This window comes from Coenobita brevimanus, chromosome 41 (genome assembly GCF_032717465.1).
Source record: "Coenobita brevimanus isolate Jiangsu-jjx chromosome 41, ASM3271746v2, whole genome shotgun sequence".
Lineage (NCBI taxonomy): Eukaryota > Metazoa > Arthropoda > Malacostraca > Decapoda > Coenobitidae > Coenobita > Coenobita brevimanus.
The window spans coordinates 15006059-15024188 of NC_136994.1; the positions used below are offsets into that span (position 1 = coordinate 15006059).

Sequence of the window (18130 nt, forward strand, 5' to 3'; positions counted from 1 at the left end):
GACTTCTTAACTTCCATACTCACCTCCCTATTTCTCATCACTACTTTCAGTGTACCAACAACCTTTCTTCCCTGCTGTACCCTTTCACGTACTTCATCCCCCAAAGTTCCATCCTTACTCATCACACTACCCAAGTACTTGAATGCACTCACATTCTCCATATCCTCACCATCCAACCTCACTGCACACTCTGTGACTTCATTCCTCTCAAACACCATAACTTTACTTTTGTTTACATTAACTTTCAGCTTCCTCCTCCTACACACTGTCCCAAATTCATTCACCAAACCTTGCAACTCCCATTCATCTTCACTCAACAATACTGTATCATCAGCAAACAGCAACACCGGAAGCTTCCAAATCTCACTCTCATTCATTAGGGCCACCCCCACATCCACTGCCCTACCTTGCACCTCCTTTACAACCCTATCCATATATATATTAAACAGCCATGGAGACATCACACATCCCTGTTTCAGTCCCACATTGAGATCAAAGAACTCACTCAGCTCACCATCCACTCGCACTGTAGCCCTAGCTCCCTCGTACATACTCTTCACAGCACTCAACAATTTCCCCTCCACTCCATATATTCTTAATACATATATTCTTAATACCTTCCACATACCTTGCCTATCTATTCTGTCATAAGCTTTCTCCAAGTCCATGAAGGCAGCATACACTTTCCTTCCCTTCTCTAGATACTTCTCCACTAAACATCTTAGAACAAATATCTGATCTACACACCCTTTTCCCTTTCTATATCCCCCTTGTTCTTCTCCAACTAGCTCCTCTGTCATATGCCAAACCCTATCAATGAGTATTCTACCATATATTTTACCAGTCACACTAAGAAGGCAAATACCCCTATGGTTACCACATACTTCTCTCTCCCCTTTTCCTTTGTACAGAGGAACAATTATACCTGATTTCCAGTCCTCTGGAACCCTTCCCTCTTCCCAAGCCAATCTACACAACTTCCATATCCAATCCACAACAATCTCACCCCCATACCTAAGCATTTCACCACACACTCCGTCAATTCCTGGGGCCTTTCCCAGCTTAATCTTCTTCATTGCTTCCACTACTTCCGACCTACTGATCTCTTCCTCCCTCCTCTCATCTCTTCTTCTCCCAGCCATTCCCCAACCACTTATACTCACACTGCTCTCACTCTCTACATTCAGCAAATCCTCAAAGTGCTCCTTCCATCTCCTCAATTTCTCTCTCTTCTCCACCAACAATCTATTATTCCTATCTTTCACTCCCCTACTATTTCCCCTTTCACACTGCCTTACTGTGATATATGTGAGACTAGGTTCTCCATGGTGGTCCAAGTAAAAACAAAGCATAGACAGTCTTTTTACAGTAAAATGAGAGTGAAAGGACTATTGATATTAGAGAGGGATATCAGGTCAACTTGGAGTTCAATCTGGGGGTATTGAGGCTGAAACAGTTCAAGAACCACTGACCTAGAGTCTTCCTGTTCTCCTCGAGTATTGTTCTCTTTATGGTGCGCTGCTCATCCAGCCACTTATAGGCCACCACTAGAATTTTATTTTCATTAATCCCCTCGACTCCACAAATGTTTGGACACTGTCGCCCTTTCCCCACGGTAATATTTCTCAAAATAGCCTTTTTTCAAACCTTCATATCTGGGAGAGTATAGCAGTTATGGAAACAGTTAAAGACCATATTACCCACCAACTCTTCTTCTTATGAATGAAAGCATCTCCAGGTCTGCAGGTGGTCACGTCGATGAGTAAGGACGAGAAGAAAATGAGCAGCTTTTGGCACTCAAAGCAGGATGTATTCGTGCATGTGCATGCGGCCCCGACATTGCTTTGCTCTCAACGTGATAATTTCTCCACTGCTAGATAAGCTAGACACAGTGGCATCCATGGCACACCCTATGGCACTATCACTGAGCCCTTTCCTAGTATCCTTGGGCAGAGACATTGCAGGGGTGGATGAGGCAAGAGGTCCCCTTGAGACGGGAACAGAATTGGAAGGGAAGGTTTCAGAAAACATCATTCATTACCAGGCTAAGTCACAGAGTAGACTAAGGTACACTTGCATCAGGTGGCAGGAGTCTCTCCCTACACTTTGGTGATGAGATCAAATGGCAGCCAGTTCAAACTGTGGCGGGAATGCATTTGCGACTCCTCCTGTCACCTGGTGGTCTCCGTCCTCTCCTTATGCAGCAGCTGTATATGTCCCTCAGCACATAGGAGTTAAACAGTAGCACAGTTTGTGAACATGTGGTTCAGTATTTCCAAACTCGCCATCCTGTGGTCCAAAAAGTAAACACATTTGGAGTAGTGTAGTAGTAGTAATATTGTTGTTGGCTGAACCTATAGAAGTTAGAGTTAGTTGGGCATGGGTGATGTAGTAAGATGAATTGTATACATCATATTGATTTGGGCGAAGCTTGGTTGGACAAAATTTTTTCAATGTTTCAGTGTAAAATGTGTTGGCATTTTGGAGCCAAAGGAGAGTGTCAGTATGGTGAGGTAAATATATTAAAGTCCAAACAATATGGTTGGAGATGATGAAGCAAACTCCCTCAACTCAAGAACATAAGCACATAAGCAGTTTTGAGCTAATCTCTTAACCAGATGACTTTCTGTTTTTTCCTATGGTCACTTTTATTCAGATTTAAGGAGACCTTTTGTAGTGAAATGAACCAAAACACTCTCCAGTAAACTCCTCTAGTGTGAAAAATCTCCCAGAAACAATATAAAATTGTAAGACAGTAGAAAAAATAAAACTGTCATTGGAATACAAATATGGGCGATTGTGTGTGTGTGTATGAACCAACGCAAGATCGTGCTAGAAGAGTGAGAGAAGAGTTCTGGACAAATGTGGAAGTGTGCATGGAAAAGTTTGGAAGGAATGAGAGAGTGTTTTTGATCGGTGATATGAATGGTAAAGTTGGGAATGTGAAGGTGGATGGAATAGTTGGTGAGTGGGGTGTCCCTGCTGAGATAGATGAGAATGGGAGTGCATTAGTGGACATTTGTGCTGGGAGGGGGTTGGTGATAGCCAATACCCTCTTCAGGCATAAAATGATCCACAGGTATACATGGCGAGTGATGAGAAGGGTGGGTGGTGAACTGAATGAAAGGAAGGCAATGATTGATTATGTGTGTGTGGATGAAAGGATGTGAAGATGTGTAATGGATGCAAGAGCTTATAGAGGTTGGGGGAGTGGACTTTCTGACCACTACTTTGTGGTGGCCAGAATTAGGATTCAAGTAAGATTGAGGAATAGAAGAAGGGAAAGACGAGAGGAAGGAGTAGTTGCAAGGAGAGTGGAAAGGTTACAAGAGGATGAGAAAAAGGCAGAGTATAAGAGAGAAGTGGAGAAACGATTGGGCAAATATGAATAGGAGCAGATGGGAGACGTGGAAGGTGTGTGTAGGATATTTACAGAAGAAATATGTGCAGCATGTGATGTGGTGTGTGGAAGGAAGAGAAGACGGAGGGGGGTGCAAGGAACAGCATGGTGGACTGAAGAGGTGAGACAGGCTGTGGCACAAAAGAAGAAAGCATACAATGAATGGATGAGAAATAGGGGCGTGGAAGAAGTTGAGAGGCGGAAGAGAGAGTTATATGTAGAAAGAAAGAGAGAGGTGAAAAGATTAGTAAGAGAGAGTAAGAAGAGAGTGGATGAGGAATTTGGAAGGAATTTGAGTGTAAAGTGGAGGGACTGTAAGAAAATGTTCTGGAAAGAGGTGAAAAGAGTAAGACAGGGTGGAAGTGAAGTTAGCAGGGGAGTGAAAGATAAAAATGGTAGATTACTAGTGGAGAAGGGAGAAAAAGTGAGCAGATGGAGAGAACACTTTATGGAATTGTTGAACGTAGAGGATGGAAGTAATGCGAGTATAAGTGGCTGGGGAATGGCTGGGAGAAGGAGGGAGGTGAGAGGACAGGAAGAAATCAGTAGGATTGAAGTTGTGGAAGCAATGAAGAAAGTTAAATCGGGGAAAGCCTCAGGAATTGATGGAGTGTGTGGTGAAATGCTGAAGCATGGGGGAGAGATAGTAGTAGAATGGATGTGGAAGATGTGCAGATTGGCCTGGGAGGAAGTTAGATTCCCGGAGGGGAAAAAGAAGTGTGTGGTAATCATAGGGGCATTTATCTTCTTAGTATAATAGGAAAAGTGTCTGGTAGGATACTTATTGACAGAGTTAGAGAAAGAACAGAGAAATTAGTTGGAGAAGAACAGGGAGGCTTTAGGAAGGGAAGAGGTTGTCTAGATCAGGTATTCATTCTTAGATCTTTAGTGGAAAAGTTTCTAGAGAAGGGAAAGAAGTTGTATGCGGCTTTCATGGATTAATTGAAAGCATATGACAGGGTGGATAGACCAACAGCATCTGGTGTTCCCAGGCGGTCACCCATCCAAGTACTAACCAAGCAACGTTGGGTCTGGTTAGTACTTGGATGGGTGACCGCCTGGGAACACCAGATGCTGTTGGCATCCCTACATGTCAAGTGGGGTTGGTGGAGGATCAGTGCCCCTCCCTGTAAAACAATTAACTCTAAGCCATTGGCCACCCCGTCTGGGATACATGGCGTCTGGCAATGAATGAATGAATGAATGATATGACAGGGTGGATAGACAAGGATTGTGGAAAGTGTTAAGAATATACGGAGTAGATGGGAAGTTGTTGAATGCTGTGAAGAGTATGTACGATGGTGTGAAGGCTGCAGTGCTTGTGGATGGTGAACTAAGTGAATTTTTCTCTTTGAAAGTTGGGTTGAAACAGGGATGTCATGTCTCCATGGTTGTTCAATCTGTACATGGATGGGGTAATAAAAGAGGTACAAGGTAGGGTAGTGGATGTTGGAGTGGCCCTGGTGAGAGAGGATAGTGTTTGGAAACTCCCTGTACTGTTGTTTGCAGATGATACTGTGTTGTTGAGTGAAGACGAAGGGGAGCTGCAAGGCTTGGTGGATGAGTTTGGGAGAGTGTGTAACAAACGGAATCTAAAGGTGAATGTAGGGAAGAGTAAAGTGATGGTCTTTGAGAGAGGTGAAGTCAGTGAATGTACAGCGAGGTTGGATGGTGAGGAATTGGAAAATGTGAGTACGTTTAAGTACTTGGGTAGTGTGATGAGTAAGGATGGAGGTTTGGAGGGTGAAGTGCTTGAAAGGGTACAGCAAGGAAGAAAGGTTGCTGGTTCTTTGAAAGCAGTGATAAGAAACAGGGAAGTGAGCATGGAAGTGAAAAAGTTACTACATGACAGTATTGTGATACCAACTCTAACGTATGGAAGTGAAGCTTGGACGTTGTTGGAAGGACACAAGTCAAGAGTGAGAGCAGTGGAAATGAGTTATTTAAGAGGAGCCTGTGGAGTCACATGGAGAGACAGGCTGATGAATGAGGATATAAAGGAGCATTGTGTTGTTGATGTGGATGTGATAGGAAGCGTTATGAGGAACACACTGAGGTGGTTTGGCCATGTGTAGAGGATGGAGGGTGAAAGACTGACGAAGAGAGTGTATGTGAGTGAGGTGGATGGGGGAAGAGGGAGGGGGAGGCCGAGGATGAGATGGAGGGATGGGGTGGAGAGGTATATGAGAGAGGGGGGTGTGAGTTGGGAGCAGGGCAGTGAAATGGCGGGGGACAGGGCGACTTGGAGGTGATTTGTTTGTGGCCACCCCAAACGCTGGCAATAGATAAATAGATAGATAGTCATTGGACTGAAATGATTATATTGTGCAGAACAGCATATGGTTTTCAGTTCATAATTCCAAGTATAGAAGATGGATGTTTCTTCCCTCTCACTCCCGCCTCACCATTATGTTAATATCTTTTCCTTGCTTCACCTGCCTCCTGTGTTTTATGTACACTATTTAGCCATAGTTTCTACATACTCTTATCCTACCCCTGGCTGGAAGGAAGTCATAGCCAGTGCTTCACCTAATATGAAAACCTGTTTCCAAGACCAATTTGCAATGACTTACCTATGCAGTGTGGAAAAGTTTCAACTCACCAACAGCAAGTCTTCATTGCTTGTGAAACCCTGACTCCAACCTCCATTTAGTCAAGGATAAGCAGAAAGTCTGATCCACAGGTATACAATTTTCTGACCATCCATCCATCCAATCCTATGTTGCCCCATGAGGAGCGTAGGAGCCTGGGGCTAGGCAGTTGGTCCTGACATTTAAGATGAGAGTGACCAGCCTCACTCATCCCTGAGTGGCATTACGTGAGCAGTAAACCCCAACCACCCCTTGGATATAAACCTTCACTTGCTTAATCCGATTGGAGCGCAGTAACTACCCACTAAACCACCAGGTGCCAAAATTTGGTTAAATGGTTACCACCCAGCATAGTAAATGGTTTCCTGGTGTACAGGAAACCATTTGGCTTGTCACTTAGTGTAGAATCATCCACAGGCAGAAGGAAGAGGAAAGAATGAAGGAATGAAAGATGGAAGAGGGTGTTTCTTTTATGAGTCATGGGTCACAAAACAGTGGTGGTAACAGCCTTTTTTTTTTTTTTTTTTTTTCATAACTGACTGTTATCTTTCATTTTATGTTATACTACATCTAATAACACTCCAGTTTCCTCATAACCACCAGATACCTTACCTCTTATGTAGTTCATGTTTCTTTCTTCATGTCTGTGTGAGCCCTGAGCCACAACAGCAACACTAACAGTCAATTTTGTTTTCTGGTAACCTCCTCCTACTATTTCCCAGTCTTCCCCTCAGCCATTACCTATCCCTTACCCTTTTTCTAGAGACCAATTTGCGGCAACAGTCTGTAGAGTCAAGCAGCACAGAGAGTCAAAGGAGAAAAAGCAGTTTTTGGAGAGGAATGTCAGGTACCGTCCAGCCAGCTTTACAATGCTCCACAGTTTTTTGCTTATGTGCTGCAGTTCAACAGGGTGTACAGTACTGGGAAATTTGAGAAGCTTTAGGAAGTTACTTGTAGGTAATTTTGAGTAATAAATGCTATATCACTGTGGGTCCATTTCTCAGTCATTACTAAGCTATTCATGACCTGGGTGAATGATGAGGGAACTCATTCTCTCCCATGAAACCATCAGTATGTATAACATTGTAATACAGAGAACTGAACCCATATTGTTTGGGATATTACTCAAAAGTAGCCCAAGAATAACCTGAAGTTTTTCACACATTTCCTGGGACACCATTAATTATTTGGCAGTCCTAAAGGACTGTATTCCTGTTGGTTTGGAAGTTTTCAAAATGCCTTTTCCAGTGCATTTTTTTTTTTTTCTGCCTTTTACACCTTAACCCTTTCAAACCAGTGTTGCCTTTTTTAATGTGTATTCTTGTTGTCACTGGCCACTTATCCACATTAGGAGAGGCTTTTTAAAACAGGATGGGTTAGATATAGCCTTTGTTAAACCTTTCACTGCTAGAGATCCTTCCTAAGCTGCATAAAGTCATCAGTATGTTGCACAAAAAACTAAACTACTATGTCATGGTAGTGAAAATGGTAATACTGTATCCCCTTCTTTGTTACTGATTCACAGTTTGCATATGTGTGATAGATATAGGTTGCATATAAGGGAAAATTAAGGTGTACCATGTAAAATTTACTGATATGGAAGAAGTGCTATTAAGTCTCCCTTGCTGACAAGAATACAGCTGATTGTAAATAGAGACCAAGCAGTTTCTGTCATTGTTATTCTTCTCTTACTTGCAGAGCCATTGTAAACACTCAGCTCTTGTGACTGGTATGGCTGGTTTACCCCTTCAGTCTGTGACTTGTTATATTGTTGCTGTCTCCAGATTATTATTATTTAACTTAGGAGACACCTCTTGCAGTTTGTACAATAGTTGCTCTTGGATTGTGTGGATGTGAACTTGATGAATGAAAGGCTGAAGCAGCCGTTTATGTGCAGTCCACCATCCTCTTTTGGGGAGATAGAAAGGGAGTTGAGTGACTCCACTGCTTGTTGTGTTAGTGCTGTCAGTTGAAGGTGTCCCTCTCCAGCACGCCTCTTAGTGTAAGGGTAAATTAAGATCTCTGCAGAGGTAGATTAAATTTTGTGGAGATAGCAAGAATAAAAGGAAAAAGTAAATCATCATATAGTAGAGTTTAAAGTTATTGGATGTGTCTGGAATATTTGAGATCAACCATCTGTACAGATCACATTGCACAAGTTGACACTGATTACAATGACTGATTGGTTGAGAAGCATGACAGATGTGGATGCTGTCCTGTCTCATTTTACTGCAGGGTTTCTACTGTTGTCCACCTGTATACTCAGTTCTAGTTTGCTCAGTGTTCCTTCATAATGCCACAATAAGTTGCTTTAGCATATTTATGAACTGGTTGCAGTTTGAGGGCATTTAACCCCATCATCAGTGTGAATGCGTGTAAGTACTTGGGTAGTGTGATGATTAAGGATGGAAGTTTAGAGGGTGAAGTGCTTGAAAGGGTACAACAAGGAAGAAAGGTTGCTGGTTCTTTGAAAGCAATGATAAGAAACAGGGAAGTGAGCATGGAAATGAAAACATTATTGCCAGACAGTATTGTGATACCACCTCTTAATGTATGGAAGTGAAGCTTAGGCCTTCTTGGAGGGACAGAAGTCAAGAGTGAGAGCAGTGGAAATGAGTTATTTGAGAGGAGCATGTGGAGTCACGTGGAGAGACAGACTGACAAATGAGGAAGTGAAGGAGTGTCGTGGTGTGGATGTGGATGTGATAGGAAGTGTTAGGAGAAACACATTGAGGTGGTTTGGCCATGTGGAGAGGATGGAGAGCGAGAGACTGACAAGGAGAGTATGTGAGTGAGGTGGAGTGGGGGAGAGGGAGGAGGAGGCCAAGGATGAGATGAAGGGATGGAGTGGAGAGATATATGAGGGGGGGGGGTGAGCGGGAAGCAGGGCAAAGAAATGGTGGGGGACAGAGCGACATGGAGACCATTTGTTTGTAGCCACCCCATACGGGAGGAAGGTGTCTGGCAGTAGATAGATAGATAGTTCAGTATGATGTATTTTTATATTTTTTTCTTGGTACTGATGCTGGAGAGAGATGCCTCCACACAATGGAAATCTTTTTTATAAATACCAGTAAATGCCCCTCAGCCCCAAAAGGAAGTTGGTGAACTGCTGGAGAAGAAAAACATCCTGCAGTCCAGTGTGTTCATTTTCTAATAAATGTGGGACCATAGCAACATACCTTAATTCGTGCCACCACCAAATGATTTTCTTCAGCTTAAGACAGATCTTGTGTATTGAAGGAGTAAATAAAAGTTCATTCAAACCCCTCCAGTAAAAAGAAGAAGAAAAAAAAAAAAAATTCAGTAAATTTTTTTTTCAATGGCAGCAATGTATGTATCGTGTGTGTTTTTCATGTGTGTTTTGAAGCTTTAACGTGTGGAGTGGGAGACTGTTATAACCTGGCCAAGTTGTCTTGCTTGCCAGCTTTGTGATTTACGATTTATTATATAAGCATTTTGTATTTGATGTAATGATTGACATCTTGTACAGCATGCTAAAGGTTTTCTCTTTGCTTCAGATTTTTATATGGTGTGTTTATGTGTGTGTGTGTGTGTGTGGGGTGGGGAGGAGGGGGTTGTATTACCAGTTGTATTTTCTTTATATGGGTTGCTGTTGACCAGGACTGGACACACAGCCAAACTGAAAATCTTTCCGTAACCTTCTTGGAAAAAGAGACCTTATTTATGATAAAGATTTTAATCATAAGTACAGACAGTACTAGTTGTAAGTAACCCTTTGTGACAGCCTATCTTGCTATCAGATCCTCATTAACCCGCCGACTCCCGTTGACGTGTATATACGTCCGAACTTTTGTCACTGTGACTCCCGTTGACGTTTATAAACGCTCTGCAATTGCAAGGTCTGTCATTTGCACATTTTTCAAATTTCGTGCGTGATTTTTGGTACGTATATATGGGACACCTTCCTCTACCAGATGCCAGGCAGGGAGAATGCCTTACCCTGCATGATCTCCCCACCCCACCCCCGCACACCATTGTCTCGGCAATTCACCTGTTACCAGTGACCTGGCCAGTAAAGACATGTCGCGCCACAGTACGAATTCAAGGCCAGAATGATACCCCAATCGATGACAATATGGAGGACGAAGTTTACGTAGCGTTAGAGGAAGAAACAGTCAGAAATGATGATCAGGTAATGTCACCTAAAAAGGTGAGGTATGTTGATATGTTTGGTGAGTGAAACAGTGTTTATATCGCCGATATTACTGTGTGAAAACCATTATACTCTTGTACTACATATAAATTCGTACCAAATAAATAAATAAATACCGTTTATGAGTGGTGTGAAATAGTTACCCCTCCCATAGAACTCATTTTCTCTAGACCCTGCCTCATAGAAAACACAGTAAGGTAAGGGGTACTGTTACCTGTATCTGGTATTTTAAACCTCAGGTGAGCGATTTCTCTATGAATTTTCGATGTTTCTCATCAAAAGCGGAGGTTTGAGTCAAAAAAAAAAAAAAAATCCAAAATCTGTCAGGATTAGGGGGGGGTCAGTGGTGAAAAATCAGTCAGAACGGGGCGGGTTTGGTAAAAGAAAAATTGCCTATTGAGGTTCCATTGCTAGATGTGAAGATAAGTTGTCAGTTTCAGACAGATTTGCAGTAGCAGTTGTAAGTAAGAAATTGTGATATTTTAGAACTAGTTTCATACATATAATGAGGTCTGCTTGTATATTTGTGATTCTTGGCCTTGATAGTGAGGCATTACCCAGACTTTGGTGAGGAAGGAAAAAAGCCTGGTTAACCACTATGGTTTGATGTGCATTCCAGCCTATTCTTGCCATTATCAGACTTTTTATTCAGCTTAAAAGACCCCCAGGTGATGGAAGGGGGCACTTAACACAGGCAACAATATAACCAGGTAGATTATACAAATGCCCCTTATTTTTCTCCTTTTCCCCCAAAAGGAAAAGTGTTAACTGATGGAAAAAGACAGTGTCAGCCTTCACTGATGAGTTGGGGGTCACAATAACAGTAACAGGAACAGAAGTCCCTTAGTAGTGAAGGGGTTAATGAAGGATGTACATATCTAATCCCTACATTTTGAAAAATCATTCCTGAGCTGAATAGCATTGTTTGGTAGTAGCAAGAATAAGATAAAAGTTGTGTACGTGGGCTGAATGTGTTAATACAATACCGTAGTTTACTAGACACATGATCCCTTCTGCGATATACCATCAAGTTTATTTGCAGTCTATACCATAAGAATACTTTTAAACATTACAGATAATTCTGGGTTGAGACATGCTCTGCAACAATTTCTACACCCCAATGAGTACAGTAAGTGACGTGCACCGCACAATACACTAACACAGACAGCTATGTAGTGCTACTTACATTCATGTTTGTGGTTTAGTCCTGTGCCATTAGATGTGTTGAGCTAATTTAGGACCCATACTTTCATTGGTTACGGAGGCCCACTAAGGCTGTCTCCACCCCAAATGCTTGCTGGTACAGGCAGGAGTTCTGCATTACTGTAACCCTAAGGAGTTTTGCCTGCACCTGCATGTGTCCAGTGGGGCCACTTGCATAGGTTACAGGGATGCAAAACTTGTGTTTTGAACTGCCCATGCCGGCAAGCACTTAGTGTGTACATGACCAAACACATCTTATTAGGTAGTTTATTATAGTAAACTACCTGTTAATGTTCTCTTGTATTCTATTTATATCCTTTTACTATCAACACAGTTTGTATAAATGGCATACAGAATATTAATTTGCCATATGCAAAAAATAGCCAGCAGGAATGAGGGGCTAGGGAACCTCCATAACCAACAAGAAAATGCCCCTTGGTCTCACCTGTGCTGAGTCAAAACAGGTATCCATCACTTTACACTGGGGCTGCATTGTTGAATAGATTACAATATTCTTCAGTAGGAGTAGGTTTAGAGCAGTAACACCATCAGCCCAAGGATATGAATTTTTTTTTTCTTAATTCATGCTATCCCCTGCTGATATATTGAGTTTAAGAAAGACTGTCTGAACTGGTGGAGATAGCTGTAGTCTTCATTAACCTCTTCATTATGAATGGTCTATCCAAAGCTCAGTTAAACTGTAATTATCAGGAATATAGTAGAAAAATACTGTATGTATCAGATTGATGGGGGGAGAAAATATACCCTGGGTAGAGTTTTTCGTGGACTGTTTAGTACATGTAGTTATTTTCCATCCATCCATCATCCTATCCTATGTCGCTCCAGAGAGGAGCGTAGGAACCTGGGGCTAGGCAAGTTGATCCTGACATTTAAGATGAGAGTGACCAGCCTCATTTATCCCTGAGTAGCATTACATGAGCAAATAGACCCCAACCATCCCTTAGATATAAACCTTCACAGGCTGAATCCAATTGGAGCACCTTAATTATCCACTAAACCACCAGGTGCCATAATTTGATTATATGGTTACCACCCAGTGTAGTGAATAGTTTCTTATTGTACAGGAAACCATTTGGATTGTCACTCAGTGTAGTCACCCATAGGCAGGAGGAAGAGGAAAGAATGAAGGCAAGAAAGACAGAAGTGGGAGTGTAAAGTCACTCATAGGCAGAAGAAAGAGGAAAGAATGAAAGAAAGAAAGAAAGACAGAAGAGGAAGGATGGAAGAGAGGAAAGGGCAGACACCCAAAGCAGCACTACATCGAGTGAGTGGATGGTGAATGCCCCCACCTACCACTAATACAGTAATTTTAGTTTGAAAAAATCAAAGTGTAACATTTTTACATAATGACCGTAGACCAGCAAATGCATTTCTTACCAAAAGCAAACAAAGATCATAGGTAGTAGATGTCAAAACATGCCAGGCACTCGACAAGTGATGTACTGGGAAAGAAAATTTATTGATTATAGTTATGAGTAATGCATCATATAGCAAAGATGTGGTATTATAAAGGAGAGATTGTGTTTTGATTGATTGTATCATGAGGTAAATGTATATAATTATTCTCTTCCACCAGCCCTATTATTTAAACATTACATATTTTCATCAGTCTTGTAGTGTATGTTATAGCAATACAGTTGTTTCCCTACACACTTGGCATTCCATCCACACGAACTAACCAAACATACTTGCTTGGCAGAGCAATATAGCATGTGATGATTGACCGTCCCAGATTATATGTGACGGAATTGTATCATTAGGGGTCTCATGTATGTTCTTGATGATACATTATAATGATGATGATGAATGGGATGATGGTTACTGAAATATGTCATTGAAGGTCCCATGTCTTTTTTTTTTTTTTTTAAGTGATAGTGATAAAGATGAGAGGGATGATGTTGAGTGAAATGTCATTGAGGATCTCCTGTCTGTTCTTGATGATGATAGTAATGATGATAGGGATGATTCTTCAGGATGGTTTGGTAGCGATGGTACAGGTTAGTGTGATAAATACAGTGAGCTGTACATTAATGAGAAAGGAGGAAGAGGAAAAGGAGTATCTGAGACAGTGAGAGGAGTATGTGAAGACAGAGTAGCTTGGAGGTGGTTCTGTCATGACTATTCTATATCGGAAGGTTCCAAGGAGGGAGAGAGGCATTGGAATTGATGATGATGAGGAGGAGGAGGAGGAGGAATTGCTAGTGTTAATGATGGTGTGGTGAATGAATTTGGGACAGAGTGTAGGAAGAGGAATCTGAAAGTTAATGTAAACAAGAGTAAAGTTATGGTGTTTGAGAGGAATGAAGTCACAGAATGCACAGTGAGGTTGGATGGTGAGGATATGGAGAATGTGAGTGCATTCAAGTACTTGGGTAGTGTGATGAGTAAGGATGGAACTTTTGGGGATGAAGTGCTTGAAAGAGTACAGCAGGGAGGGAAGGTTGTTGGTTCACTGAAAGCAGTGATGAAAAACAGGGAGGTGAGTATGGAAGTTAAGAAGTCACTGCATGATAGTATTGTAATCCCTACCCTGATGTATGGAAGCAAGGCATGGACCTTGCTAGAGGGGAATAAGTCAAGAGTGAGAGCAGTGGAAATGAGTTACCTGATAGGAGCATGTGGAGAGCCATGGAGGGACGGGTTGATGAGTGAAGAAGTGAAGGAACGTTGTGGGGTGGATGTGGATGTGGTTGAGAAGATTAGGAGAAATACACTGAGGTGGTTTGGACATGTGGAGAGAATGGAGAATGAAAGACTGACTAAGAGGATGAATGTAGGTGAAGTGGAGAGAGGGAGAGGGAGGGGAAGATGGAGGATGAGGTGGAGGGATGGAGTTGAGAGGTATATGAGGGAGGGGAGAGTGAGTTGGGGGGAGGGTAGTCAAATGGTGTGTGACAGAGTGACCTGAAGGCATTTTGTGTGTGGCCACCTTTTGCGGGATTAGGGCGTTGAGCTGTAGATAGATAGATAGATAGATGTGACTTAAAAGCATGTAAATCTCTTGGCTACAGACCACCTTTGTCCTTTTGGGAATTATGGAGATGTATCAGTGCCACCACATAAAGGTGTCCCTCTTCACCATAATGAAACTTTTAAATCAGATCCCTTTTATGACTCATGTCAACCAGTACTGTAATCTGGTCTCTTATAGCATTAACTAGGAGTTCCACTTTGCTCAGAGTTCTCAGAAATGACATATCAGACAAGTTTTTAATGTACAGCAGTGTACATAGTCCTAGTTCTAACTAGCCTTATGTAGTAAGGTACAGTAAGTCCTCATTATAAGCTGACATTTGGGGCAGCCTTTTTTGCTGTTGTCCACTGTATATCACTGGGGGGGGGGGGAGGAAAGCCAGTTAAAGTTTCATTGTTGCTTGGACAGTTCTTCCTAATTTACAGTACCAGTTGTAAGGAAAAAGGTTTGATATTTTAGATCACATCCCTGTTTTATAATGAAGACTTAATGTACACATATGTTAAATTTTAGCTGGGAGAGTTACTTAACTTCTAATGCTCAGAAATGTTAGCCTGTCTGTTTTAGACTGAGTGTACATAGATTAGTCTTGCAGTATTGTGCTCAAGTGCTAGCACGTATTGTAAACTTTCTGTTAACCATTCCCAGGAAACCAAGTCATTGTTTTGTCAGGTACATGGATCATCCTGCTGTGAATAAAAATATTGCCTTTCTTGTTATGTACAGCTTACTTGACTGGGAAAATGATATAATAAGATGGAAGCTTATTTGAATACTGTAGCAACATAGTTACAATTACTGATAATATATTTTGAAATTACTGCATACATCATGTTATGAACATTAAAATTCAAGGGGCCATATGCAAAAGAACTGATGTAAAGCAAAATGAAAAAAAGCACCTGTTCTTTTAAAATGTCCAAGCTTGTTAAAATTATTCTTTCACAAGCCGTGTTTTCTTTCTGCCCATTCACCTATTTATATATTGCCCAGTGCCCAGCCGAAGAGTTCATCTAGGAAGTTATGACAGTAATCTTTCAAAGATTGTATTCACGTTTGTTAAGGAGGCTCCCTAGCAGCTCTCCCTTACCAACTTCTTTCAGTACTGGTATGTGGCATGGTAATACTTCTTGTTATTTGTGCAGCATAGGCCAGTAATATTAAGAGATACTGTAAACAAGGAAGCATTCACAGAGTGCATCCTCCACCAGCACCAACAAAATTTACGATTAGCTGCTGTGAAACCTCTTTTCTGCCAGATAAATACTTTTATGGTCTCACATAGTCAGTTAATTCTACGATCATAATCTACCCTGTTATACAGTCTCTGAGAGCACATACCTCAGCCAGTGCAAAAAATTTAGTATTTAATCCTGCATCCACATCCAGATCCACTTCAGAATCCAATCAGCACTTTCATGCTTCACTGTGCACTTATCAACCAGATATTGTTGAAATTTATCATACTCTTACAACTTTCTGAGACACTGTGTACACACACAGACAGGCAGGCCTGGGTGAATGCATAACCTGTGTCCAGTTTCACTGGCATAGGTAATAGCATGAACAGAAGGTGTAATGCAGTGACCAAAATAGATTACTAAGGAAAAGGTACAAAAAAACCTGTTCATCTCAAAGGAATACAGTCCAAAGAACCCGATTCCCCTACCTTTTGTTTTCACCTTGTATTTTGGTCGTCCTTCTCCATATTCCGTTATAATTGTACACTCGCGATCCAAAGAAAGTATCCAGGCCTTGTTGATGCCATGGCCAGGAAACCAAAAATGGTTTGGTGTTTGGACATACACTACAGTAAAACCATGATATAACAGACTTCGGTAGACCAGAATTTGCTTTTACTGGAATCAAGGAGCTACCAGACTAAATTCTTGTATATCGGAAAAAGTCCGATAAAGTCAGAAGCAGTCGAGACTGTCTGACCACTTCAGCTATGTTCACCACAATAAGGTAAATAAAAATCATGTTTATCAGTGAACAGTACAGTATTGCTATATGTATTATACTGTATGATTATTGTATAATAAAGTACTGCAATGGTAGTGAAAACAGTTTAAAAACCATTGATGCGATCTGGATTAATGTCTGATATATCGGAAAAAGTCCGGGTTAGTAGGGGGAAGTTTGGATGTCTCTATTATCGGAATTTCGCTGTTTTCGGAATGGCTTGGGCCCAAATAGTCCTTTACAGTGAGGCTTTACTGTAGTTTTAAACACCCTCCCCTCCTCTGCCCTCCATCCATTCCCAGCTACGATCACCTTCCTTGCTTTTCTTGATTGAGAGGTAGCTCACTCCTTTATTTTGTGGTATGAAGTGCGTGCATGCAACACACACACACACACACACACACACTAGAAATGTGTGATAAAATAAGGAAAGAACACAGGTCATTACGAGCTTGACTTAATCTTGTTAAAAAATAACACCTGCTCTGTCTTCAAGAGCGTGGGTGTAATTAATGTAATTCAGTAAACAAAAATATCTGTGTAACGGGTAAGACATATTCTATCCTAAATTTGATAAAACTATCAGCCAGTAGCAAGAGTAAAATGGCAGTTTACTTCATGAATGAACTGTTTTGAGAGTGTTTGTCTGTTAATCAGTATGTCTTCATATGCTTTATGTCTTCCTGTTCGAGAAAGTCGTATTTCCACTTCAGTTGAATAAAATTGTCTTACAGTAACAATATTGCAACACCAGTTAATGTGAACTGATAATTCCAGGTAATATGAACTGAAAGCTTGGAAACTGTCAGCCTCGCTTTCGTTCTGTATACAGTATTTTACCTGCTTCTCTGTCATTCACATCTTCATCTACAGAAAGAGTTTATTCACACTTATACTGAATATAATCACCTGTTTTTAGCAAGAGTGAAATAACAGTTTGTTCGTTCATTCATTCGTTTTTGAAGACCCCAACATGCTTGCATGCATCGGCCTTGGTCACCTAATGGTGGCTCTCCATGCCGCTCAATCCCTGGCAGTTTCCTTATTCAGTCCCATATCCCTGAGGTCACACTCAGTGACCTCATCCCAGGTCTTTTTTGGTCAACCTCTTGCATCCCAACCCCTAACATTAACACTTCTTACTTTCCGTAAAGGAATTAGTTGGAGAGGAACGGAGGTTTTAGGAAGGGAAGTGGTTGTGTAGATCAAATATTCATTCTTATGTCTTCAGTGGAAAAGTTTCTAGAGAAGGGAAAGAAGTTGTATGCAGCCTTCATGGATTTGGAGAAAGCATATGACAGGGTGGATAGACAAGGATTGTGGAAAGTTTTAAGAATATATGGAGTAGGTCGGAAGTTGTTGAATGCCGTGAAGAGTATGTATGATGGTGCTAAGGCTGCAGTACATGTGGACAGTGAACTGAGTGAATTTTTCTGTTTCAAGGTTGGATTGAAACAAGCATGTGTCATGTCTCCATGGTTGTTCAACCTGTATATGGATGGGGTTATAAAGAGATTCAAGGTAGTGCAGTGGATGTTGGAGCAGTCCTAATCCAAGAGGGCAGTGTTTGGACACTCCCTGTACTGTTGTTTCCAGATGATGCTATATTGTTAAGTGAAGACGAAGGGTACTGCAAGGCTTAGTGAATGAGTTTTGGAGAGTGTGAAAGAAACAGAATCTAAAGGTGAATGTAGAGAAGAGTAAAGTTATGGTCTTCAAGAGAAATGAAGTCTCTGAATGTACAGTGAGATTGGATGAGAAGGAAATAGAAATTATGAGTATTTTAAGTACTTGGATAG

The 18130-nt window shown here is 41.4% G+C and overlaps 1 protein-coding gene across 1 annotated transcript in view; it reads left to right on the forward strand.

Moving 5' to 3' along the window:
* Positions 1-18130, forward strand: part of Itpr (Inositol 1,4,5,-trisphosphate receptor) — a 365063-nt gene that overhangs the window by 132460 nt on the left and 214473 nt on the right. Inside the window, exon 9 of the mRNA XM_080270492.1 lies at positions 6755-6838. Within this exon, the coding sequence (XP_080126618.1) occupies positions 6755-6838 (84 nt within the window). The remainder of the gene's footprint in view (positions 1-6754; positions 6839-18130) is intronic.